The following is a 27,408-nucleotide window of genomic DNA, read 5'->3' on the forward strand; positions in this document are numbered from 1 at the left end:
ATATAGTTGTATATATGTGTGTGTGTGTTTGTGAGTGTGTGTGTGTGTGTGTGTGTGTGCTCCTGTGTGTTACCTGGCGCAGCGAGGCAGCAAAAGCATCATGGGAGCTGTTGAGGCGGGTACGGAACTGGGAGCAGATACTTCTTGCCAGTTTGGCGGCGCTCAGACTCTCGATGGCGTCCTGAGCCACCTTCCTCTTCCACTCGGCCGTGATGGAGGGGGGGTTCACCCACGACAACCTCTGGATAATCTGCACACACACACATATCGGGGTGGGTCAGGAGGGGGGGGGGTTACAACATGTTCATCTGTCACTACTGTCACCATGACAACCCTGAGCTCACAGTGATGGTACCTGTTTGATCTGCTCCCAGACGAGGCGGGAAACGTTGGATCCAGACTGAAACGTCATCTCCACGTGATACGCGGCGTTCAGGATCTACAGCCCAAACCAGAACATCACAACACACACCAGCGACCACAATCCATCACCACATCCGTTCATTCATCATAAACGCTTCATATTATATGTGTGTATGTATGTGTATTGTGTGCACATGTGTATGTACCTTTATGTGTGTGTGTGTGTGTGTGTGTGTGTGTACCTGTTTGAGGTGGTTAGACGTGACGTTGTGAGCCTCGGTGTGTGTGTGTGTGTGTGTGTGTGTGTGTGTACCTGTTTGAGGTGGTTAGACGTGACGTTGTGAGCCTCGGTGTGTGTGTGTGTGTGTGTGTGTGTGTGTGTACCTGTTTGAGGTGGTTAGACGTGACGTTGTGAGCCTCGGTGTGTGTGTGTGTGTGTGTGTGTGTGTACCTGTTTAAGGTGGTTAGACGTGACGTTGTGAGCCTCGGTGTGTGTGTGTGTGTACCTGTTTGAGGTGGTTGGACGTGACGTTGTGAGCCTCGGTGTGTGTGTGTGTGAGTGTGTGTGTGTGTGTGTGTGTGTGTGTGTGTACCTGTTTGAGGTGGTTAGACGTGACGTTGTAAGCCTCGGTGTGTGTGTGTGTGTGTGTGTGTGTGTGTGTACCTGTTTGAGGTGGTTAGACGTGACGTTGTGAGCCTCGGTGTGTGTGTGTGTGTGTGTGTGTGTGTACCTGTTTGAGGTGGTTAGACGTGACGTTGTGAGCCTCGGTGTGTGTGTGTGTGTGTGTGTGTGTGTGTACCTGTTTGAGGTGGTTAGACGTGACGTTGTGAGCCTCGGTGTGTGTGTGTGTGTGTGTGTGTGTGTGTACCTGTTTGAGGTGGTTGGACGTGACGTTGTGAGCCTCGGTGTGTGTGTGTGTGTGTGTGTGTGTGTGTGTGTACCTGTTTGAGGTGGTTAGACGTGACGTTGTGAGCCTCGGTGTGTGTGTGTGTGTGTGTGTGTGTGTGTGTGTGTGTGTGTGTACCTGTTTGAGGTGGTTAGACGTGACGTTGTGAGCCTCGGTGTGTGTGTGTGTGTGTGTGTGAGTGTGTGTGTGTGTGTACCTGTTTGAGGTGGTTAGACGTGACGTTGTGAGCCTCGGTGTGTGTGTGTGTGTGTGTGTGTGTACCTGTTTGAGGTGGTTAGACGTGACGTTGTGAGCCTCGGTGTTGGATTTCTCCAGGCTGCTCAGACAGCGCTCCAGCGTCCCCACGCAGCTCTCACGCAGATAATCCACCGAGCTGATGAGCTTGTTGGCCACCGTCTGGTTGAGCCGCACCATGATGAGCTCCTGGATCTGGTGGATGCACGACTTGATGTCCTTGGTACTCACCGTCTCACCGCTAGAGCTCATGATGACGTCTGAGAGGCGGAGAGAAGAGAACCCCACATGACGTATAATTACCTCTATATGACTGATTTATTACACCTGTTAGTAACTGACTGTTTTGGCCAAACACATGAGTTCAGTAATTAGAAGGGGGCGTCCACATACTTTAGACCACACAGTGTCCTACTATGTCCTGACCTGTGAACTCCAGGTTGGCGGCGTCCTCCAGCAGCTGCTCCTTCATGGCGCTCAGCGTCTCCACGATCATCTCCTTGATCTCCTCCTGTTTGCGGTTGGCGATGTCCATGAGGGAGGAGAACAGCTCGCACTCCTTCTCGTGCGTGTACTCCAGCCTGCGGGGGGTGATCTGTAGATCCCTCTGCATGTCAAACGCCTGAGCGCCAGGAGGAAAACACAGCGGGTGTTTAGCAACAGCAAACAACCGTGCTACCCACGCACACTTCACAGTCTGAGCTGATGTGTATGGAGGAACACACTACGCTCTCTGTATACCTCAACCAGACAGCAGGAGGCGCTGTTACAGCTGAAACAAGGTGGTTTGCACCCTGACCCCCTCCTGCTCAGATTCCAGCGTCGTGAGCTAGCACAATGTTCTAAATGATCAGAGCCGGGAGGAAGGTGATGGAGTAACTCCCTTCGTCTGGTTTGCAGGCATTCGCAGGTGGGAGTGTTTAAATGTGTAAGGGGGTTTAAACGAGGAATTCGGGTCCTTGTGCCACGCCCTGCTGGGTACACACACGTGTGAGAGGGAGGAAAACCAAATCTAAATTCCTCACACTCATTCAGAGAACTAACACAGTCACACACACACACACACACCAGGGTACAGCCTTTCACTGTGTGTGTGTGTGTGTGCGCTTACACAGAGGTGTAAACAACAGCCGGAAGCAACAGCATCTGCATGTTTGTTTTGTTACCCTAGTAACAGCAAAGCACATGTTGTCCTATTGGGTTCAATTCATTATTATTATTATTTTATTATTATTATAATTATTTATTATTATTTTCATTATTATTTTCATTATTATTATGATTATTGTTATTTTTATTATTATTTTTTATTGTTACTATTATTATTATTTTTATTAGTTATTATTATTATTATTTACATTATTATGTTTTATTATTTTTTTTTTTATTGTTATTTTTATTATTATTTTATTGTTACTATTATTATTATTGTTTTTATTATTGTTTTTATTATTGTTTTTTATTGTTATTATTATTATTGTTATTATTTTTTGTTATTATTATTTTTATTATCATTGTTTTACATTTTTTAAATTATTATTACTATTTATTTTTTATTATTGTTGTTATTATTTGTATTACTATTATTATTTTTATTACACAAATATATATATTTAAATGTGTGTGTATATATAAAGCCACCAGCGTCTGTCCGGGGATCAGACTGGGTGCCTCTTCGAGTTAATTCCTGCTCTAGGTGTACCTCAGGGCTCGACCCCGGGTCCGTTCCGTCTCTCACCTGGTTGATGAAGAGATCGAGGTATTTGCAGTGCAGCTCGTCCAGTCGACTCGCCGCCTCCACCTGCTGGCCGCTCAGCACCTGCCTGGCGAAGGGAACCAGGAGCCGATGGAGGCGGTCCAGACCCTCGCCGAGGACGCTGGGAGGTTTTCCGGAGGAGGCGTGAGTCTGAGACGGCGCCCCGCAGGCACAGTTCCCCGCCCCGCCCGGGAGGAGGCCCAGCGACACCAGCTGCCTCTGCAGAGCGCCGGGTTCGGGCGGAGGGCCGGAGGACACCGGGACCCGGACGTAACAGACGGGGAACGGGAGCAGGTGAAGGAGTTTGTGGAGAGCCGCCGCCTCGTCGGCGCTGACGCGGTCGCGGCTGAGGGCGTACAGGACGACGGGGACGGCGTTACGCGTACAGTCGCCTAGCGCGTCTTCGATACTCTGAACCCCGGAGCACGGCACCACCATCACTTTACACTCCTGTAAGAGAGAGAAGAAGAGAGAGAGGAAACACTCTGCATCATCAATTAGCATGTTAGCATGAAGGACTGGTGATGGTTCGACCGCGTGGGAAATAAACCAGCTAAGAAACCATTACTGAGGTCTCATGGGAAACTGGGAGCAACCAGTAAAAAAATCCAGTCCAGCAGGGTCAAGGTTTCACCCCACCGCTAATATAGAGAGGAGTGACGTTAACGGGGGGCAGAAGATCAAAGCCAGAGAGAGGTCCAACATTCGTTCACCATTCATCCGTGTCGGGGTGGGGGAGCTAGCGGCCTGGTCAGCGCTCAGCAGGCGTAACTGACCGTGTCTGAGGGAGGGAGGGTCGGACTGAGGCTCACCTCATCGATGTCGCAGCACTGACCAGGCGGAGGTACAGACGACAGAGAAACACAGAGAGCACAGCGTAAGACGACGCAGGAAGCATGTGCTCGCCGGTGAGGGTGTGGTTCAGCCAGCAGGGGTCGCTGCTGTAACAGAGAGAAGATCTGAACCTTCTCCAGCACCGTCCAGATGTTTCACCTTCAACTCAGCTCTCATTACATCTGGGTTCCAGCTGACGCCCTGTGTTTGACCCTGCACCCACGTGTGTGTGTGTGTGTGTGTGTGAGTGAGTGTGTGTGAGTGTGAGTGTGTGTGTGTGTGTGTGTGTGAGAGTGTGAGTGTGAGTGTGTGTGTGAGTGTGTGTGAGTGTGTGTGTGTGTGTGAGTGTGTGTGTGTGTGTGTGTGTGAGTGTGAGTGTGTGTGTGAGTGTGTGTGTGTGTGTGTGAGTGTGTGTGTGTGTGTGAGTGTGTGTGTGTGTGTGTGTGAGTGTGTGTGTGTGTGTGTGAGAGTGTGAGTGTGAGTGTGTGTGTGAGTGTGTGTGAGTGTGTGTGTGTGTGTGAGTGTGTGTGAGTGTGTGTGTGTGTGTGTGAGTGTGTGTGTGTGTGTGTGTGAGAGTGTGTGTGTGAGTGTGTGTGTGTGTGTGTTCATTAACAGGTGGGTGCTGATGTATTTGTGGAGCTGCTGTGAATGTAACACTGTAGTGACGGATCCTCACACTCACTCCAGCACACAGAGAGAAACCAGCCGTCTGACACCCCACACCCACTAACCCACATCCACCCACATCCACCCACAACAACCCACACAGAGCCACCACAACCCACTCTAACCTACACACAACAACCCACATCCACCCACTCCCACCCACCAACTCCCACCCACAACAACCCACACTAACCCACACTAACCCACACGACCCACCACAAACCCAGGCCGACCAACACTGACCCACACTAACACACACACAGACCCAAACTGACCCACACCCACCCACAACAATACACGCCCCAACCCACACCCACCCATACCGACCCACACCACAACCCACACTAACCCACACCGACCCACAATAATCCACAATAATCCACACCAACCCAAAACACACAACCCACACCCGCCCATCACAACCCTCACCGACCCATGACAACCCACATTAACCCACCACAAACCAAAATTAACCCATCACAACCCACACCACACCCACCCACCACAACCTACACTGACCCCTCAACATCAACCCACCACAATCCACACCACACCCCACACTAACCCACACTAACCCACACCAACACCCAGCCACATCAACCCACAGTGACCCAAACCAACCACACCCACCCAGCACAACCCACATGACCAAAATCAACCCACCACAATCCACACCACACACTAACCCACACTAACCCACATGACCAAAATCAACCCACCACAATCCACACTAACCCACACTAACCCACACGACCAAAATCAACCCACCACAATCCACACCACACCCCACACTAACCCACACTAACCCACACTAACCCACACTAACCCACACGACCAACACTGACCCACAGTGACCCACCACAAGCCACACCCACCCACTCAAACTGACCCACTCTAACCCACAGTGACAACACATTCCCTCGTACCTGCAGTAGAGGGTGCTGCAGCGTGATCTCCAGCTCGGCCAATCGCTGCGCTGAATCCTCACAGTCCTCCTGGATCTCCAGGTCCTGCAGGGGGACGGTGTCCCAGCGGCTACAGTTCGCCGCTAACTGGTGCACCAGCTCGTACTGACCGGGAAGAGCCAAGCTCAACCGCGTCTGCCGTCCATAATTAAAACACAACTTCCTCCGCTTACAGGCCCCGCCCCCCGGCCCACAGGTCCCGCCCAGGTCCGAGCCGACGGGCAGGAGCTTCTCTCCGAGCAGGCAGTTGAGGAGCTGGTAGCGAGCGGCGCAGTCCTGCCCCAGGACCAGGATGTAGGGAACGCTCGCCACGATGCCGTGCAGGAACTCCTCATCCTTACGGGGGAAGGAGATACATCCAAGCTGACCTGCGGAACAGAGGTTCATGACATCAGCAGAGGAACACGGAGAGAGAACGTCACAGAGAGCCGTAACACGTACGGAGAGTCACGCACTGCTGTCACTCATGTAGACGCCTCCACCAGCCAGCAGAGGTCACAACTGTGGTAGCAATACTGAGCCCCGCCTCCCTCCCTCCCTCCCTCCCTCAGGCGTGGCCGACTGTGTCTGTTAGACGCCCGGCCAGGTCGACAGCACAGCTATTGTGTTTCTTTTACATTATACACAAAAGCACATGACTCCTTTACCTCCTTTTGCATCGTCTTAATTTGGATATACTCAATCCCCTGCAGGATCTGGCAAACTGCTAGTTCATGCAGCCGAGGAACATCTGGAGTGTAGCGTGTTCCTCCATACGCTGTTTATTAGATGTGGATCTGATGGTGTGTGTGAGGGTGAGGGATCTATTAGATGTGGATCTGATGGTGTGTGTGAGGGTGAGGGATCTATTAGATGTGGATCTGATGGTGTGTGTGAGGGTGAGGGATCTATTAGATGTGGATCTGATGGTGCGTGTGAGGGTGAGGGATCTATTAGATGTGGATGTGATGGTGTGTGTGAGGGTGAGGGATCTATTAGATGTGGATCTGATGGTGCGTGTGAGGGTGAGGGATCTATTAGATGTGGATGTGATGGTGCGTGTGAGGGTGAGGGATCTATTAGATGTGGATGTGATGGTGTGTGTGAGGGTGAGGGATCTATTAGATGTGGATCTGATGGTGCGTGTGAGGGTGAGGGATCTATTAGATGTGGATCTGATGGTGTGTGTGAGGGTGAGGGATCTATTAGATGTGGATCTGATGGTGCGTGTGAGGGTGAGGGATCTATTAGATGTGGATGTGATGGTGTGTGTGAGGGTGAGGGATCTATTAGATGTGGATCTGATGGTGCGTGTGAGGGTGAGGGATCTATTAGATGTGGATGTGATGGTGCGTGTGAGGGTGAGGGATCTATTAGATGTGGATCTGATGTGTGTGTGAGGGTGAGGGATCTATTAGATGTGGATGTGATGGTGTGTGTGAGGGTGAGGGATCTATTAGATGTGGATCTGATGGTGTGTGTGAGGGTGAGGGATCTATTAGATGTGGATCTGATGGTGTGTGTGAGGGTGAGGGATCTATTAGATGTGGATCTGATGGTGCGTGTGAGGGTGAGGGATCTATTAGATGTGGATGTGATGGTGTGTGTGAGGGTGAGGGATCTATTAGATGTGGATCTGATGGTGCGTGTGAGGGTGAGGGATCTATTAGATGTGGATGTGATGGTGCGTGTGAGGGTGAGGGATCTATTAGATGTGGATCTGATGGTGTGTGTGAGGGTGAGGGATCTATTAGATGTGGATCTGATGGTGCGTGTGAGGGTGAGGGATCTATTAGATGTGGATCTGATGGTGCGTGTGAGGGTGAGGGATCTATTAGATGTGGATCTGATGGTGCGTGTGAGGGTGAGGGATCTATTAGATGTGGATCTGATGGTGCGTGTGAGGGTGAGGGATCTATTAGATGTGGATCTGATGGTGCGTGTGAGGGTGAGGGATCTATTAGATGTGGATGTGATGGTGCGTGTGAGGGTGAGGGATCTATTAGATGTGGATCTGATGGTGTGTGTGAGGGTGAGGGATCTATTAGATGTGGATCTGATGGTGTGTGTGAGGGTGAGGGATCTATTAGATGTGGATCTGATGGTGTGTGTGAGGGTGAGGGATCTATTAGATGTGGATCTGATGGTGCGTGTGAGGGTGAGGGATCTATTAGATGTGGATGTGATGGTGTGTGTGAGGGTGAGGGATCTATTAGATGTGGATGTGATGGTGCGTGTGAGGGTGAGGGATCTATTAGATGTGGATCTGATGGTGTGTGTGAGGGTGAGGGATCTATTAGATGTGGATCTGATGGTGTGTGTGAGGGTGAGGGATCTATTAGATGTGGATCTGATGGTGTGTGTGAGGGTGAGGGATCTATTAGATGTGGATCTGATGGTGCGTGTGAGGGTGAGGGATCTATTAGATGTGGATCTGATGGTGCGTGTGAGGGTGAGGGATCTATTAGATGTGGATGTGATGGTGTGTGTGAGGGTGAGGGATCTATTAGATGTGGATCTGATGGTGTGTGTGAGGGTGAGGGATCTATTAGATGTGGATGTGATGGTGCGTGTGAGGGTGAGGGATCTATTAGATGTGGATCTGATGGTGTGTGTGAGGGTGAGGGATCTATTAGATGTGGATCTGATGGTGCGTGTGAGGGTGAGGGATCTATTAGATGTGGATCTGATGGTGCGTGTGAGGGTGAGGGATCTATTAGATGTGGATCTGATGGTGCGTGTGAGGGTGAGGGATCTATTAGATGTGGATCTGATGGTGCGTGTGAGGGTGAGGGATCTATTAGATGTGGATCTGATGGTGCGTGTGAGGGTGAGGGATCTATTAGATGTGGATCTGATGGTGCGTGTGAGGGTGAGGGATCTATTAGATGTGGATCTGATGGTGCGTGTGAGGGTGAGGGATCTATTAGATGTGGATCTGATGGTGCGTGTGAGGGTGAGGGATCTATTAGATGTGGATCTGATGGTGTGTGTGAGGGTGAGGGATCTATTAGATGTGGATCTGATGGTGTGTGTGAGGGTGAGGGATCTATTAGATGTGGATCTGATGGTGCGTGTGAGGGATCTATTAGATGTGGATCTGATGGTGCGTGTGAGGGTGAGGGATCTATTAGATGTGGATCTGATGGTGCGTGTGAGGGTGAGGGATCTATTAGATGTGGATCTGATGGTGTGTGTGAGGGTGAGGGATCTATTAGATGTGGATCTGATGGTGTGTGTGAGGGTGAGGGATCTATTAGATGTGGATCTGATGGTGTGTGTGTGAGGGTGAGGGATCTAGTAGATGTGGCTCTGATGGTGCGTGTGAGGGTGAGGGATCTATTAGATGTGGATCTGATGGTGCGTGTGAGGGTGAGGGATCTATTAGATGTGGATCTGATGGTGCGTGTGAGGGTGAGGGATCTATTAGATGATGGTGGATCCTCTTTGATCACGTGTTGAACACAAAAATCCCAAAACCTTACAGACACCAAAGAAACGGCAGCAAAAACGAGACGACAAACAGATTCAACTCAAACTCAGTCTGCTGTGTCCTCAGGCTCCCGTCTCATGATCCCCACACACACACACACACACTCGCTCATAAACACACTAACACACAGACACATGCACACACACCTAGACATGCACACACGCCCAGACACACTCACACACACTGCGTGAATACACAATTATTTTTAGCAGGAAATCACTTTAATCTGTTTTGCTGAGTCACTGTGGCTTATACAACAATACTGAACACACACACACACACACACACACACTCACACACACACTCACACACACACACTCACACACACACACTCACACTCACACTCACACACACACTCACACACACAGGGTGGTGCTGAGAGCTCCAGTGCAGCAGAAATAAAGTCAGACAGGACCGAGTTCCTCCTAAACACTGAATACACGTCTGAATCCCCTCCCTCACAGCAACACCTACACACACAATTCAATTTCAATTCAAAGAGCTTTATTAGCATGACTGTTGAGGAGGTTACAGTATTGCTAAAGCATTGGAAAGATGTTTATATAATTATACAAAACTAAATAACTTTATGGGAAATATTAAATTTTTAATAATAATAAAAAAAAGAAACATAAAAAGGAAATTAGAACACACACACACACACACACTCACACACACACTCACACACACACTCACACACACACTCCCACACACTCACACACACACTCACACACACACTCACACACACACTCACACACACAACCTCATATACACACACATGGGCCTGATCATGCTGGAACAGGCACATCAGATTTTAGGGAGTTCATACACCTGTTAGAGTGGGTGTGGCTAAAACACCTGAACTCAGGAGGCGTGTCCACAAACTTTCGGTACTATAGAGCACTGAGCACAGAGCTCACACACAGGTGATCTGGACTGTTACTGGTCTGTTACTGGTCTGTTACTGGTATAAATGTAGGCGGTTCTGAATAAACACGTCTGCTAAATAATAAACATTCATTTAAAGATTCAGTGTAAAAATTAGTAATCAATTCCACAAAAATATGTTCAGCCACCCCCTCCCCCCCGCGGGTGTTTCACTCCCCCAAACGTTTCTGTGAGGAGATTAAGAGGGTTCGAGTAAATCCTACAGGCGGCGATTCAGTTCTGATCGGCTGTGAATGCAGAGCTGCGCCGCTTTCAGTCCTCAAATCAATAAAAAGCTTGTTGTTGCTCACTAAGCTTCTTATTCCAGCATCACAATCCACTGAACTTTCACACACACACACACACACACAGAAAAGCTGCAGTGTTACAGAACACACAGTGCAGATTATTCATCACCTCCCTGATACCCCCATCAAACCACACAAACACACACAAGCACAAACGTCAGGTCACACACACACACACAAACACACACAAACACACAAGTCCAGAATCAACAACACACTCGCAAACACAAACAAACAAACAACAAAAATCTCATGATAAAACGTGTTTGTGCTTCATCATCTTAACATAAAAATGAGAGAAATCATTCATTCAGTCTGTTGTACCACCGCTTCATCCTGGTCAGGGCTGCAGTGGGTCTGATTCACTGGGCAAAAGGCAGGAAACACCCCAGACAGGTCGCCACCCTATCACAGGACACACACACACAGCAATTTGTATCTCCAGTTAACCTGGCTGCAGGTTTTTTTTCTGTAAGAGAAAAACCCACATGGACACAGACACGGGGGAGAACATGCAAACTGAACACAGAAAGAACCCTGACCGCTCCACCTGGGAATCAAACCCAGGACCTTCTTGCTGTGAGGCAACAGTGCTACCCACCGAGCCGACCAGAGAGAAATCAAACCTTTCATTACTGATTTGAGGTATGAAAACACTGGACGCAGGGCTGGAACACACCCTGAACAGGGCGACAATGTATGGCAGGACAACACACACACACACACACACACACACACACACACACACACACACACACACACACACACACACACACACACACACACACACACACACACACACACACACACACACACACACACTCTCTCCTTGGTGTGAGAGCGTCCTGAAATGAACGTCTGAAACCCTGGAGCTTTCACTGTTCCTATATTCACATTTATGGCATTTAGAGGAAGTTCTTTCATCCCAAACAACCGACTAATTCAGCCGAATACAAATACAAGTAACGGAGGGTCTTTATTAAAGACCAAACTAAGCTGGTTGTGGAGGGGCTTGGATCAGAAACATTCTGATTGCTAGTTTAGTGTCCCAACAACTGAGCTACCACCACTTACAACTGCGCAGACTGCATGTCTAAATCATGACCCAGCTCTTCTGGGGTAACGGTCAGTCCGCTCGGTCAGCAGGTTCATGATTTATTCTGTATCTGAAACACCTTTTTTGGAGCTGCAGCAGTTCTACAGCAGCTGAGTGTTTTGATCAGTGATGATGGGATTTGTGCTGGTACCTGGTTCCAGGTCGGACGTTCCGGAGGAGCAGATGTTGCTGTAGTTCTGTCGGATCTCTCTGAAGAAGTTGTTGGTTTCCTTCAGGTTCTTCCTGAGCAGATGTGAAGCTTTGTTGTAGCTGATGAAGACCCGGGTGAGCTCTCGGGCCAGAGCACTCATCCTCTGCACACCTCCACGCTCCATCCTGCACCTATCTGTCTAACCTGATCCCGAGTCCCCTTGGAGGCCTGGTCCCAAATCTCAAGTGCACAAGTGATGATTAGTGCACACAGGGTGCATTCACCTCACACATCTGCACACATCTGCAGCACCAAGAATTCCTATTCCATCATCACTGCTGCAGGGCAGGACACATCTGCAGGATGTGATGAGTCCTAAATCCTACATGCATTAAAAATAATCTGATAATAATAATAATAATATTAATAACAACAACAACAATGTGCAAATGAAATCAGACTGAAACTATACCAGCACTCAGATCCGATCAGAACTCACTCCTGGATTAGCAGATCACTTGACCAGGCTATTAAGATTAATTATCACATGAGAAAATAAAGAGACTGTAAATAAAACTAAATCTCAGAATCCGACAACTGAAACTAAATCAGATCAGCCTGTTAACCACAGAGCTGCACTGTTAGCTCCGCTAGCTAACTAAACTTTACCAACTGTAACCAGCCAGCTAACCCGGACAGCAACAACCCATCCCTCAAACTGTGCAAATATCCTGTTTAATCAAACCCCTGAACTATTAATCCCGCTCTAAAACCAGCACTTGTGCTAAATAACAGCCATCACAGTCTCACTGCGCCTTCGTACAATCCCAACACTTCCGGGGTGCAGGATTCACCGGCTGCACGATTTTCTCATAACAGCGGCGGTTACCGGAGCTCCACAAACTGCGCTCGAAAAACCCCAATCCGCCGCGATTATGACACGATTTATTCATTTAAAATAGAAAATAAAGTAAATTTCATCCCGATTCGATGGACTGAAGAATCAAAACAAGACGAACATTTAAAAGCAAAGCGGCTCCGTGCAGCCTGAGAGCCGGGCTGCTGGACAGGGGGTGTTTTTGAAGGCTCGCCCTGCTCCAATGCATTCTGGGAAATGTAGTCACAACTGCGGTCCCACCCCAATGTTCGTGTACACTGGGTTTTACCTCCCCGCAACTGGTTCATCCTGATCAGGGAGCGGTGCTGCACCACTGTTCTTACACAGAAGATTAAAGTTCATTTATTTATTTATTTATTTATTTACTTACACCGAGCACTTCATTCTAATCAGGGTCAACACAGAGCTGCACACAGTCCCTCATTACAACAATCCAGAGCGGTCAGTTCAGACCTCTCCATGCTTTCTGGAAGGTGAGGGAGAACATGGAGAACCTGAAAGAGTCCATTTAGGGTAAAAACACTAGCAGCTGCACCGCTGTGCTGGGGACGTTTGTGGTTCAGCTGTTGAGGTTGAGGGTTTAAGCCCTGCCACCTCCAAGCTGCCCCTGCTGGGCCCCTGATTAAGGCCCTTACCCTCAGTTGATTGGATTTTGTCGCATCCGATCTAGAAAAATTAAGAACATCCTAATTCCTCAATATGAAAACAAATCAACAGAACAGTTGCACATTTGGGGAAATTCCGTACCAGACACCTCTGTACTTTCCAAGTTTATTTAATCATAAGCATTTTGTACAACTCACTTTTTAATTTTCAACCGCCATGTATTAACATTTAACACATAAACACAGTAACACAGCATTTTATTTTAGGATTTATTGTAATTAAGCTTCACATAATGAAGTCTGGCACTGACTGTGAGGGACTTTCCAAAGTGTCTGATACGATTCTGATTATAAACTCGTTCTGTGTATTTTTGTCTCCATCTGGTGGCTGAAATGTAAAATTACACCAGAGGGTTTTAACTCCAACATGAGAAAAATAAACACTTTGCAAATAAATAAAAATATACAAATAGTACAATACACACTTATTACACAATAATGGTTATTATTATTTTATAATATTGTTGTTTTTATTTTGTTTTAATGTTACAGTACAACAATAATTAAGTGTTAATTGAAACATTGAATGTTACATCATGGATTTTTTATTATAGATGGGATAATTATAGTCTTGTTTTAACACATTTAATATAGATTGTAGTTTCATCATGGTTTAAAAAACTACATTTCCCATAAACCTCCGCCATCCACTCTCGCTAACATAAGTGTATAATCTTCACTTTGTTTGAGTAATTCCTGCTTTTGCAAGCTTTCATAAAACACATATATATAAGTTGATGATTTGTTCGTATTGATTACTAAATTAATATAAAAAAATAAAATCCCAGTCTGACTAACAAACAAGTTTGCGAAAATACAAACACAATACCCGGATGTGAGGGCGTTCTATGATTGGTCAGGACGGATTCGCGGTGCTCTAGTGGATTTGTAGTTCGGTTAAATGGACCACGAGAGAGAAAGTTTTATATTTAACCGTGTATTAAAACACATAACGGGCGAAGCACCTCCATACAGCAAGAATATAAATCCATAAACGATTAAATACAAAATCTACAATGATTTAAGCTAATAAATTAACACATTTAAACAATAAGTGCATTTCAGCCGAGTGGCTTCAGTGAATGTTTACTTCCGGCAACAGTGATTTACTCTCAGAACAACACGTGTGCACATACTTTCTCTCCTGTGTTATGTAAATGTTCTTCTACCCAAACTAAAGGTGTTTTTTCTAAACCTGGTGTTTAATGTTCCTGGCATTTACAAAAAAAACAATCAGATTGTAAACACACCCTCATTCAGTCAGGAATGTGTTTTCCTGTGTTTATGACTAACAGCTTAACAATTTTCCTTCTAAAAAACAAGGAGGTTTTGTGGTTTACTGAAATAACCATTAAAATTAGAACAGGGAGGAGATCATCATTTAGTTACATTAACCATTTAAGGCCATTACTGTAAACAGTGTTGAATCATGTCTCTAAGTAAATACAAGATCTCTAAAATTCCATTTTAAAATGAACTTTTGTTATTTACATGTCTGAGTTACATAAATGAGCTTCATTAGATTAGCTTTACCTGTTTACCTGATCTGTGCTGTACTGGTATGTTTTGGTTGTCCTGGTTGGTGTGAGATGTGTGTATTATATTCCTTACAGAAAGCTCATAACATTAACAACAAAACTTTTAGCTCTATAAAGATTTATAAACTTTATAAAAATGTTGTTCTGAATGCAGTTTACTCATTGTTACCAACAGTTGTGGGTCGGACGCCACCTAAAAACACAGGCCAACATGTTCATACTTTTTCACACATTTGGTATTTGGAAAAAATTGCACCATTTTCCCTGCACTTGACTCTACATTTCATACTACACACATATGTGTATATATTCATATATACTGTAGTATATAGTGTTCTCTTATATAGTTGGAATTGTCACACTGCTGTATATTAGTAATTGCATTACAGAGTCAATATATTTTATATCTTAAAAAAATTATTTTCATTTTATTCTACTCTATTTTATTTACTCTATTTAATGCACTTACTGTACTTACACTGTACTGGAGCTGCTGTAACACTCGAATTTCCCTCATGGGAAACAATAAAGGAATCTTATCTTATGTTACATAGAACAATTTAGAGCAACCACTTCACCTTCTGCATGATTTTGAAAGGTGAGAAAGCCCAAGTGATATAGTAAATGACTGGGAATAAAATAATTATTATTTATAACAAATTTTACTTGAAAAAACAAATCATACAATCAGCCTAATGATTTCGGTAAATGAGAACTTTTATTAGAAACACCAATCTGGTACATAGTCATTGATTGTATATGCTAAACCAACCACACAGGTAAACTAACACACAAAATAATAAATGAATGAGTGTAACATTATTATTATTATTATAGTTATTATTATTATCATTGTTGTTATTATTTATTATTATTATAAGTTATTATTATTATTATAGTTATTATTACTATAGTTATTATATTATTATTATTATAGTTATTATCATTTATTATTATTATTGTTATTATTATTTATTATTATTATAATAGTTATTATTATTATTATTATAGTTATTATTACTATAGTTATTATATATTATTATTATAGTTATTATTATTATTATTATCATTGTTGTTATTATTTATTATTATTATAATAGTTATTATTATTATTATAGTTATTATTACTATAGTTATTATATATTATTATTATTATTATAGTTATTATTATTATTATTATCATTGTTGTTATTATTTATTATTATTATAATAGTTATTATTATTATTATTATTATAGTTATTATTATTTATTATTATTATAATAGTTATTATTATTATTATTATTATAGTTATTATTACTATAGTTATATATTATTATTATTATAGTTATTATTATTATCATTGTTGTTATTATTTATTATTATTATAAGTTATTATTATTATTATTATAATAGTTATTATTATTATTATTATTATAGTTATTATTACTATAGTTATATATTATTATTATTATAGTTATTATTATTATTATCATTGTTGTTATTATTTATTATTATTATAATAGTTATTATTATTATTATTATTATAGTTATTATTACTATAGTTATTATATATATTATTATTATAGTTATTATTATTATTATTATCATTGTTGTTATTATTTATTATTATTATAATAGTTATTATTATTATTATTATAGTTATTATTATTTATTATTATTATAATAGTTATTATTATTATTATTATTATAGTTATTATTACTATAGTTATATATTATTATTATTATAATAGTTATTATTATTATTATTATTATTATAGTTATTATCATTTATTATAATTATTTCTGAGCCTCAAGGTGTCTGAAGCCCCGCCCCATACACGAAGCCACACCCACACTTAGTGTCGAAGCCCCGCCCAGTAGTGGATATGAGCGGCGGTGCGCGTGAGTTACCTGTCTCAGGTCCGCGCGCTGCTTTATTATTATTAAATGAGATTAAGTTTCTGGATCTGTTAAGTTGATCGGATTTGATCTGCTCTGCAGGATCCCGGGTGAGATCTGATCACTGCTGCGCTCCTCTGATCAGATCCGATCCCAGCAGGTGCTGAAACATGGACCCGATGGATTCGGGAAGCGGAGCGGAGGTCCCGGCGGCTCTGGGTGAGGATCATACCGAGCGGAAGTGCTCCTCTCCCGGTAAGAGACACGCAGTGAAGCGGCACCTCCACAAACACAACCTGAAGCACCGCTACGACTTCCTGCAGACTCTCGGTAAGGGCACGTACGGAAAAGTCAAGAAAGCGGTGGATCCAAGCGGCAAACCGGTGAGTGGTTCAGTTCTCTCCTTCTACAGTTCCTGACATGTTCTTCTCATGTAAACAGATCCAGCACTCATTATAGAAGCTAAAGTTCTCCTGAGGAAACATCTCCAACTGTTTGGTCTGTTAGATGAAACTTCATTTCTTTACAGCGTGAAACAGGTTCTTTTAAAGTTCCTCTGGACAGTGTTGGGTTAATAGGACAGGATCTGAAGGTCCTACCTGGAAGCTCAAGATGAAACATGCAAGCTTGTGAAATAGAATTCCATGGAGTTTACTGGCAGTGTTTACAAGTAGAACCATTTCTATTTAAGGACTGATAATAAATGCATCAGTTGTTGCAGGTTCTAATGGTTCACTGTACCTTAACAGACAATCTTTTTGACTACACTCCCCCACCAGCCAATGAAATTCATCTGGATTTTTTTCTTGTAACTAGAACCCAGGGTTAAATGTAGAAAGCAGGGCTCTTCACCTCATCTCTGGATAGTTTTGGGATCTTAAAAACTAACTGGTCTAAACAACCAAGTTCTTCGAAGGTTCTTTAAAAATTCATTAATAACACAACACAAGTTTTTGCTTCAGGTTTTTAGAGGTTGCTGACCACCATGGAACTATATTTCATGTCCTCACTGAACCTCTAAACGAAGCTTTAATGACGTTGTTGGCTTTGTCGTTGAACCACGCTGGTAGTTTGAGTGACACGTGTGCATGGTTTAATAATTCCCTCTACACATCTATACATGCTTCTCAGACTTGATCTCAGAACGTGAGTCTTTTATTCCTCGTTCTTTCATCCGTGTGTGTTTTGGTGTTGGTGCTCTTTGTGTTGTCCATGTGCACACGGTGCTTTGTGTGTACGGTGACGGTAACCGAAGCTTTATGATTCACCCGCCGGAGAAAACAGAGAGAAATTGGGGCTGGACGCTCTTCAAAACAAAAGCCAGAACAGGTTTGACTGTTCCTCACCGGCGTCCTCATCACACCCAGCACTGAGCAGCGGCTGAAAATAACCAGAGGAAGCCCCGCTCAGGTCGAACCCTAATCCTCCTATTGATTCAGCTCGTGTTACACGCCGTCACAACACACCAACCCGCCTCATACATCAGAGTACATGTGATATTAATAACGTGCTGAGCTGTGATTACTACCTGAATGGTTTAAATGCTCAGATGTTGTGTCAAACTTCACTGAACAAAGGTGATGACGTTCCTGAGCTCGCTGCAGAGCGTCATGAGTTCTGTTAGTACACACTACACGACATCCATTCCTCCTACATCCCACATGTACGTCAACAACCGCAATAGCTAGCGGTACAGTCAGTGTGATGGACGTGTGTGATGACTGTGTTCCTCTCAGCCAGGTAAAACCCCATTCAACCGACCCTCCCTCAGACACCCAGTTGTGTCTGTTGTACACCCGACAAAGTGCCCCCAATCACAGACTCTCAGAACCGTCACCCACACACTGTGTTTCTGTATCTGATGGTTTCTCAGTAGAGATCGGACAGGACTGATGATCGGACAGGAATCCCAGCAGTTAGAAACGTTCTGATGGTCCTGCGGGGGGAGAGAAACCCGGACATGAAAGCGTGTTTGATCCAGACCCCGTCTGATTCAGGTGTCTCAGTACTTTAGGAAATCTGCTCTTTGATCATGCCGGCGGTGTTGTTTGAGAGTAAAGTTCGTTTAGATAAGCGGCGGTTTGGTTTCAGTCTCACTGAACTGTTACACCGGCGACTGTAGACGAAACCCAGACGGAGAGTTCAGAGTCCAGAGATCTGTGGCGTCGCTGATGTGATGCTGTGTGATCTTATTAATGTGACATACAGGAGAGAGAGAGAGAGATAGTACAGATGAAACCCAGAATGCACAACAATGCTCTCTTGGACTCCCGGGTTTGGATAGCCATTAGGTTAGATAAGTAAGATACTAAACTAGTAATCATGACACTTCTGGTTCAGGTCCCACCACTGCCAGGTTGCTTGTCTGGGGCCCTTGAGCAAGGTTCTTTACCCACAGACTGTGAATGGTGTCAGTGTGTGGGAATTTGTGCCTATTCAGTCAGAAGACGACAGCGTTTGTACGGCTGGGCACTGATGTTGCAGTTGATGTTCCGGTTCATCCCAGAGCTGTTGAGTGGGGCTGAGGTCAGGGTTCTGTGCAGTTTCTTCATGTCTTTATAGAGCTCGCTCATGCTGGAACAGTCGGGTCCTTCCTTAAACTGTTGCTGCCAAGTCAGAAGCATAGCATGTCCTTTATATGATTGATTTGTTAGTGATTGTTGTGTCTGAAACACATGAATTCAGACATTAGAAGGGGCGTCCCAATACTTTTGATCATACAGTGTATGAATGGTCTCTGTTTCGGTTTTGCTGTGATGATCTGAGAGCTTTAAAACCTCCACAGCCACAACAGAGGAGGCAGAACCATCATCATCATCATCATTATTAATTATTATTATTAATTATTATTATAATAAACCGGTCTGTCCTGATTAAGAAGCTGCTGGACACCATCCACGGTCGAGCAAGCTTTGTATCACCGTGTGCTTAAAGACTAGCATGTAAATAACATTTACGTTTACATTGGTGGTGGGGCTTGAAGTATATGGAGGTGATCTCCGTGTCTGGAGGAACCGAAACCTTCCACCACAGCTCGTGTTTCTCCTGAACTGAAGGTCTGAGGAGGAATCAGTCCAGACAGAAGAACGATATGAAAATGATCAGGGTTTTACCCATGATGCACTTCCTCCTCCTGCTAGTGAGAGTGTCGATGTTTATCAGCGTCTCGGTGCGGCCGATGAGACGAGTCACTCCGGGAGAAAGACGCCGAGAGAAGAAAGAACAGAAAGTGAAAACAGAAACCACCGGGTCACAAACTTTCCCTCCTGGAATTTTATTTCATTCACATTTTCAGCATTTAGCGTACGCCTTTATCCAAGTAACATACAGTACAGTGACAGTATACAGTCTAAGCAACTGAGGGTTAAGGGCCTTGCTAAAGGGCCCAACAGCAGCAACCTGGCAGTAGTGAGGTTTGAACCAGCGACCTTTCCCTTACTGGTCCAGCACCTCAACCACTAAGCTACAACTATTTTATTGTTTTATTCCATAGTGATGCACGATCACTGATTTCTCTCCCTGGTGGAGTCGGGGGGGGGGGGGGGGGGGGGTATTCCGGCTCTGACTAGATCAGGATCAGGTCACCCAGTGTAGCGTGTGATAATTCCAGTGGAATTCCGCTGAACCCAGACCTGTAGGAACATGAAACACGGAGGCGGAGGAGGAACCGTGCAGCACTAAACCCCCACAGACGTGTTCAGACCCGAATTCCTTCCTTCATTCAGCGCTAAATTATTTCCCAGAAGCGCCGGAGTTCTCAGGTCTAATTTATTCATCTCGTCTCATCCCGGCTTCTGATCTTCTCCTAAAAATAGAGCGAAGGACCCGGGGTGAGGCGGCGAGCGCTTTCAAAACGGGCACGGCTTCATTTCCTGCAGAGGAAATACCAGACGTGTCTCTGACTGCGCCCCACTGACGGGCGCTATATTTAACCCCCCGGTTCACCTCAGGTATTTCCTGCTGGACCCCGGAGCCCGCGGTGTCCAGAGATAAAGTCCAGCCAGACGCGTTCTGATTCACATCCTGCAGATTTTCAGGAATTACTGTTGCATTGTGGGTCGACCGGCACAAACAGATGACAAGCTCGATCAAACCGTCAGAACGTTGTTAAAGGACGAGCAAAAACATACGACGGGTTCATTAAATTAAATGTGCTGTACACACACACACACACACACACACACACACACACACACACACACACCTTCCAGATCTCAGTTGAGGTTGAAGTTTATACGGCAACCAAAAGGTTAAAGGTCTTGCTCAAGGGTCCAACAGTGACGTGCTGAAACCCTAAACCTTAACCACTGGATCTGAGGTGATCTAGCACACGTACACTCTCCTCTAAAGTCCGTGTTGATACTCTGATGTAAAACCACATGATTTACATTCAGATTTCACTAAACACACCCAACACACCCGACAGCGGCCGGTCATACAGTGTATCACAAAAGTGAGTACACCCCTCACATTTCTGCAGATATTTAAGTATATATTTTCATGGGACAACACTGACAAAATGACACTTTGACACAATGAAAAGTAGTCTGTGGGCAGCTTATATAACAGTGTAAATTTATTCTTCCTTCAAAATAACTCAATATACAGCCATTAATGTCTAAACCACCGGCAACAAAAGTGAGTACACCCCTTAGTGAAAGTTCCTGAAGTGTCAATATTTTGTGTGGCCACCACTATTTCCCAAAACTGCCTTAACTCTCCTGGGCATGGAGTTTACCAGAGCTTCACAGGTTGCCACTGGAATGCTTTTCCACTCCTCCATGACGACATCACGGAGCTGGCGGATATTCGAGACTTTGCGCTCCTCCACCTTCCGCTTGAGGATGCCTCAAAGATGTTCTATTGGGTTTAGGTCTGGAGACATGCTTGGCCAGTCCATCACCTTTACCCTCAGCCTCTTCAATAAAGCAGTGGTCGTCTTAGAGGTGTGTTTGGGGTCATTATCATGCTGGAACACTGCCCTGCGACCCAGTTTCCGGAGGGAGGGGATCATGCTCTGCTTCAGTATTTCACAGTACATATTGGAGTTCATGTGTCCCTCAATGAAATGTAACTCCCCAACACCTGCTGCACTTATGCAGCCCCAGACCATGGCATTCCCACCACCATGCTTGACTGTAGGCATGACACACTTATCTTTGTACTCCTCACCTGATTGCCACCACACATGCTTGAGACCATCTGAACCAAACAAATTAATCTTGGTCTCATCAGACCATAGGACATGGTTCCAGGAATCCATGTCCTTTGTTGACATGTCTTCAGCAAACTGTTTGCGGGCTTTCTTGTGTATAGACTTCAGAAGAGGCTTCCTTCTGGGGTGACAGCCATGCAGACCAATTTGATGTAGTGTGCGGCGTATGGTCTGAGCACTGACAGGCTGACCCCCCACCTTTTCAATCTCTGCAGCAATGCTGACAGCACTCCTGTGCCTATCTTTCAAAGACAGCAGTTGGATGTGACGCTGAGCACGTGCACTCAGCTTCTTTGGACGACCAACGCGAGGTCTGTTCTGAGTGGACCCTGCTCTTTTAAAACGCTGGATGATCTTGGCCACTGTGCTGCAGCTCAGTTTCAGGGTGTTGGCAATCTTCTTGTAGCCTTGGCCATCTTCATGTAATGCAACAATTCGTCTTTTAAGATCCTCAGAGAGTTCTTTGCCATGAGGTGCCATGTTGGAACTTTCAGTAACCAGTATGAGAGAGTGTGAGAGCTGTACTACTAAATTGAACACACCTGCTCCCTATGCACACCTGAGACCTAGTAACACTAACGAGTCACATGACATTTTGGAGGGAAAATGGCAAGCAGTGCTCAATTTGGACATTTAGGGGTGTAGTCTCTTAGGGGTGTACTCACTTTTGTTGCCGGTGGTTTAGACATTAATGGCTGTATATTGAGTTATTTTGAGGGAAGAATAAATTTACACTGTTATATAAGCTGCACACAGACTACTTTTCATTGTGTCAAAGTGTAATTTTGTCAGTGTTGTCCCATGAAAAGATATACTTAAATATCTGCAGAAATGTGAGGGGTGTACTCACTTTTGTGATACACTGTATAAGTACAGTCCTCTGCAAAAGTCCTAAACATCCACCAACTGCTAAAAGATCTAATAATAATGTTTCTAATAATTATAATAACTGTGTAATAATCATGAGGGTTCGTCTCTTGCAGGTGGCCATCAAGTCCATAAAGAAGGAAAATATAAAAGATGAGCAGGACCTGATCCACATCAGGAGAGAGATCGAGATCATGTCGTCCCTCAATCACCCCTACATCATCACCATATACGAAGGTGAGTTTTAATAAAGCGCAGAATTATTAACCCAAGAGGGGCGCAGCTGTGCTACCGACCAGCTGGTCTCCCACACAGACACGATTGGCTGAGTCAAACAGGGACTGCTGATTCACTCCGTGTGGCTCCATCTCAAAACTTACCAAACAACAAACACTTCAGCTCACCGTGTGTGTGTGTGTGTGGTGATATAATCCTAATCACACAGCAGCAGCGTGTTTTATTGACAGACGCTGGTGTAATTAACACCACCGAGGGTGAACGTTATAACGGGCGTGTGCTGCTCGTTATTAATATAGACGCACGTGCTCGCTGTGGTTTCAGTGTTCGAGAATAAGGACAAGATCGTGATCGTGATGGAGTACGCCAGCAAGGGAGATTTATTTGACTACATCAGTGAGAGACAGATCAGCGAGAGAGAAGCGCGACACGTCTTCAGACAGATCGTCTCTGCTGTACACTACTGCCATCAGGTGAGGTCATGTGTCCATGTACTGCTCACACACACAACATCCAAACTGATCTGCACACGTGTGGATCTGATGGAGGTTCCTCATGGTTCACGTGTTGAATGCACACTGATGGACAATAGAACCCCGGGTGCTGAGTACATCGGTGTAAAGCACACCCCACCCACCCCCAACTGTTCTGCCTTACATAATCACCACACACACCGGCCGCCTGCACACACTCAACAGGAGTAATGAAGCGACCATGATTTGAATATGAACCGACGCCAGGGGCTGCGTGCTGTTTCGTAAGAATCAGCTCATATACAACGTGCACAACCTCATCAACCCTCGCCACGGCAACACGCCGTCATGGCAACACACCGTCACATCAACATCAAATCTGTTTTGAAAAAATCTAAATATAAAAACAAATTTAGCTTATTTATTTAGTCAGTGATTTTTATTTAACTATAATATTTTTTTATTTTACTATATTATCTTATTTTTATTTAACTATATATTTTTTTTATTACACTTATTTTATTTTTATTTAACTATAATATTTTTTTATTTTACTACATTATTTTATTTGTATTTATGACATTAGAATAATAAAATGTAAAGAATTGCAGTTATTTATTTAAAAACCCAGATTTTTTTCTGTCCTGTCCTGTGTGTGTGTGTGTGCGTATGTGTGTGTGTGCGTGTGTGTGTGTGTGTGTGTGTTTGTGTGTGTGTGTGTGTGTGTGTGTGTGTGTGTGTTTGTTCTGCATCAGCTCCTTCACGTCATTTTTCCACTGAACTGGTGATATTTAGGATAAACTGTGTTAGGGATTTTTTTTACTCTCTCGCTGCTCTGCAGTTATTTATTTTCCTGTAATGAGCTCCGGGTTTCTGGGAATCACTGAGCTGACGGAATTCCCTCCTGCAGAGAGACGCAGCAGAGCAGCATAGTTTACATTCCTCAGCATGGTGGTTTTCTTTACAACGGTGAAACCTGATGAGCAGGAGAACCGGTCCAGTTTCCACCGAGCCGACAGAAAAAACGGCCGCGTAAACAAACAGGTAGCGACAAAGTGGCCGCGCAAATAACGTGTTATTACTGTAGTAAAAATAATGGGACACGGAGTAGCTACTCAAACTAAACTAGTTCATCAAAAACAAGAACGGTTCAGAACCTCACACACATCAGATCATCAGAACATCTTCAGCGTGATGGAGTAACTAGCTTAGTTTCATTCACACCGTCTTTACATGCTAACGCTTCCTCTGTCCCTTACAGAACGGCATCGTGCACAGAGACCTGAAGCTGGAGAACATCCTGCTGGATGCCAACGGAGACGTCAAGGTGAGACGCGCCGGTACCAACTGTTCCACACGCGCGCCGCTTCTCAGATGATAAGGTCACACAGAGGTCGCTCCGTTTTAACAGCGTTTGTTTCCTCTGGTGTTTCCAGATCGCAGATTTCGGGCTCTCTAACCTGTACCGGAGGGACGAGTACCTGCGGACGTTCTGCGGGAGCCCCCTGTACGCCTCTCCGGAGATCGTGAACGGGAGGCCGTACCGAGGGCCGGAGGTGGACAGCTGGTCTCTGGGGGTTCTCCTGTACGCGCTGGTGCACGGCGCCATGCCCTTCGACGGCCACAACTACAAGAGCCTGGTGCGGCAGATCAGCACGGGCGACTACCGCAAACCCGCCAAAGGATCGGGTCAGTCGTCTTCACCACCGCTACGTTATTACTCTGCTTTATACCACTCTTCTGATTCTTTACGTGATATTATATCGACCTGTCAGTAATGGTTTTCCTCTCTCACAGACGCGTCCGGTTTGATCCGCTGGATGCTGATGGTGAACCCCGAGCGCAGAGCCACTCTGGAGGAAATCGCCTGTCACTGGTGGCTAAACTGGGGTTACCAGCGCCCCCTCCTGCCCGAAAATGAGAAAACTGAGGTGACCACGGAACCCGCGACCTCCCACCCGGCGCAGACGCAAACGAGCGGCGCCACACGCATCGCAGACTGGCTTCGACGAACCTCCCGCCCCCTGCTGCACAGCGGCTCCAAAATGCGCTGCCTTCTGCGTACAGGAGGGGGCGCCGCCGGAGACGCCACGGTCACCCGCCAGCGCTCCATCCGCAGGTCGCGCAAAGAGAACAACATGAGCCAGAGCACGCAGGAGAACACCGCGCCCAGGCCCTTCAAAGGGATCCTGAAGAAACGCGGGAGTCTGAAGCAGAAGCTGAGCGCCGAAGCGCAGGCTCCGCCCCTGGAGGAGAAAACCACCAACCCCTCGGTGGCGCCAGCTGCAGTCCTGCCTCCGGTTCCAGCGCCACGTAAGGGAATCCTCAAGAAGCCGGTGGAGAGGGAGCGGGAGTCCGGTTACTACTCATCATCCACCGACAGCAGCGACTCCGCCCCGACGCCGCAGCCTGAACCGCGCGCCCTGACGCCGCCCCGGCGGAAAGGAATCCTCAAGCGGAACGGGAAGTTCTCCTCCGGCGGTCTGCAGGAATTCGGATCTCTGGACCAGCTGGCGGCGTCCCTACCGTCCGGCGGCACCAGATTACGGCCCGGCGGCGCCATCAGCGAGGACAGCATCCTCTCCTCAGAATCCTTCGACCGGCTGGATCTACCTGATCGCCACCAGCCAGCCGGAAAGGTGGAGGAGCCAGCAGGGGGCGGGGTGGCGATGCGCGTCTGCGTCTCGGCCGATAACCTCCTGGACATGGAGAGCAGGGAGAGTCTCTGGGACGCCGACACAGCGAGAGGAAGCATGTTCTCCATCACGGAATGTGGAAGCTGACGTGACGTCGAGATGTGACGTGTTTTTGTCGTGTCGTGTTCCGGTTCAGCGCTCTAGATCCAGATCCAGACTGAGGTTCTGCACTAGTGGAGAACCTAGTGGAGGTCTAGTGGAGCACTGAGGACTTGCTGGTGTCTGGTGGTGCTTTCAGGGTTCAGAGGAACAAAGAACTTAAAGACTCTGTTTATTGATGCGTTTTTCTAGTGTGGTGCCAAAAATAGTTTAGGAAAGAGGGAAAAGGGATTGTTATAGTTCTAAACGTTGAAGAGTGAACGTCCTGACGTGCCAAGCAGCCGTTCTTAGAGAGGTTCTTCTCCTCTGAGCGGCTTTTATCATTTCTGGACTTTTTAGGTTAAAACTTTGATATTCTGCACTTTATTTTGTGAGATAAATAGAATTAAAAAAAGGAACCAAAGCCGTGTACGGAACAATGAGCAGCAGCAGGTAAAGACCCGAGAGCATCAGCAGGTTGAGACGAGGTGAGTTTGGTTGGTTAATGATTCATCTCTCTAACAGACTCTTATCAGTCTGACCTGCCGCTGGAACTTCAGACGTGATCGTTTGACTTATTTATTGCTGTATGAATTTACTGTTTCCAGACGAACACGGTGGAGATCTGAGCGGCCGCAGGAACGTCTGAACCTCGTTTAAAGGAAGCGCAGGTTTGAATCTTTCTGCTGATCAAACCTGCACCAGTTCAGATTCACCTGATAAACCAAACGTACCTTTCAGCTGTTTTAGTGCTGAAGAACCAGCGAAATAAATCAGTTTCTATAGGAGCAGTGGCTCAGTGGTTGAGGTGCAGGACTAGTGATCAGAAGGTCGCTGGTTCAAGCCCTGATGCTGCCAATTTGGCACCTTTGCACTCCATTCAGTCACATTTATAAGTCGTTTTGGATAACAGGGTAATAAATACTGACGTGCCTTTTATTTCTTTTCTGCTGTGAACGTTTACTGCACAACGTTTGGTTTATTTCAGCTCAAACTGGAACATGAATGAACTCTGACTGTGACGTTTGGTTCTAATTTTACTGTGATTATAAGCAGAATAAACACCAGTACAGCTCTGATCTGTGATCTCTGGTCTCTTTTGTGTTCTCTGTTCTCTCGGTTCCACTTGTTTGTTTTAGCCGGCACGCTGAGTCAATAAAAACTCACAAACGGGACCGACA

At 45.5% G+C, this 27,408-nt stretch overlaps 2 protein-coding genes across 2 annotated transcripts in view; one reads left to right on the forward strand and one right to left on the reverse strand.

The window, feature by feature from the left end:
- Positions 1-12,032, reverse strand: part of dstyk (dual serine/threonine and tyrosine protein kinase) — a 16,755-nt gene extending 4,723 nt beyond the window's left edge. The window contains exons 1-7 of the mRNA XM_062986447.1: positions 11,681-12,032; positions 5,688-6,094; positions 3,244-3,711; positions 1,932-2,127; positions 1,533-1,765; positions 356-439; positions 74-250 (exon numbers count right to left, since the gene is read on the reverse strand). Of these exons, the coding sequence (XP_062842517.1) occupies positions 74-250; positions 356-439; positions 1,533-1,765; positions 1,932-2,127; positions 3,244-3,711; positions 5,688-6,094; positions 11,681-11,864 (1,749 nt within the window). The 5' untranslated portion in view covers positions 11,865-12,032. The remainder of the gene's footprint in view (positions 1-73; positions 251-355; positions 440-1,532; positions 1,766-1,931; positions 2,128-3,243; positions 3,712-5,687; positions 6,095-11,680) is intronic.
- Positions 12,033-16,700: 4,668 nt separating this feature from the next.
- nuak2 (NUAK family, SNF1-like kinase, 2) lies at positions 16,701-27,306 on the forward strand. The gene is made up of 6 exons (XM_062986449.1): positions 16,701-17,044; positions 22,860-22,980; positions 23,305-23,453; positions 24,715-24,780; positions 24,890-25,142; positions 25,251-27,306. The coding sequence occupies exons 1-6, from the start codon at positions 16,832-16,834 to the stop codon at positions 26,234-26,236; spliced, it is 1,788 nt and encodes a 595-aa protein (XP_062842519.1). The 5' UTR covers positions 16,701-16,831; the 3' UTR covers positions 26,237-27,306.
- Positions 27,307-27,408: the final 102 nt, after the last annotated feature.

This window comes from Trichomycterus rosablanca, chromosome 24 (genome assembly GCF_030014385.1).
Source record: "Trichomycterus rosablanca isolate fTriRos1 chromosome 24, fTriRos1.hap1, whole genome shotgun sequence".
Lineage (NCBI taxonomy): Eukaryota > Metazoa > Chordata > Actinopteri > Siluriformes > Trichomycteridae > Trichomycterus > Trichomycterus rosablanca.

What these genes read in the sequence shown, in the direction of transcription:
- nuak2 (XM_062986449.1), top strand. Translation starts at nt 16,832, where the DNA reads ATGGACCCGATGGATTCGGGAAGCGGAGCGGAGGTCCCGGCGGCTCTG. An exon ending in CATCATCACCATATACGAAG is followed by an intron (nt 22,981 to 23,304) that starts GTGAGTTTTAAT and finishes CTGTGGTTTCAG; the next exon opens with TGTTCGAGAATAAGGACAAG. An exon ending in ATGCCAACGGAGACGTCAAG is followed by an intron (nt 24,781 to 24,889) that starts GTGAGACGCGCC and finishes TGGTGTTTCCAG; the next exon opens with ATCGCAGATTTCGGGCTCTC.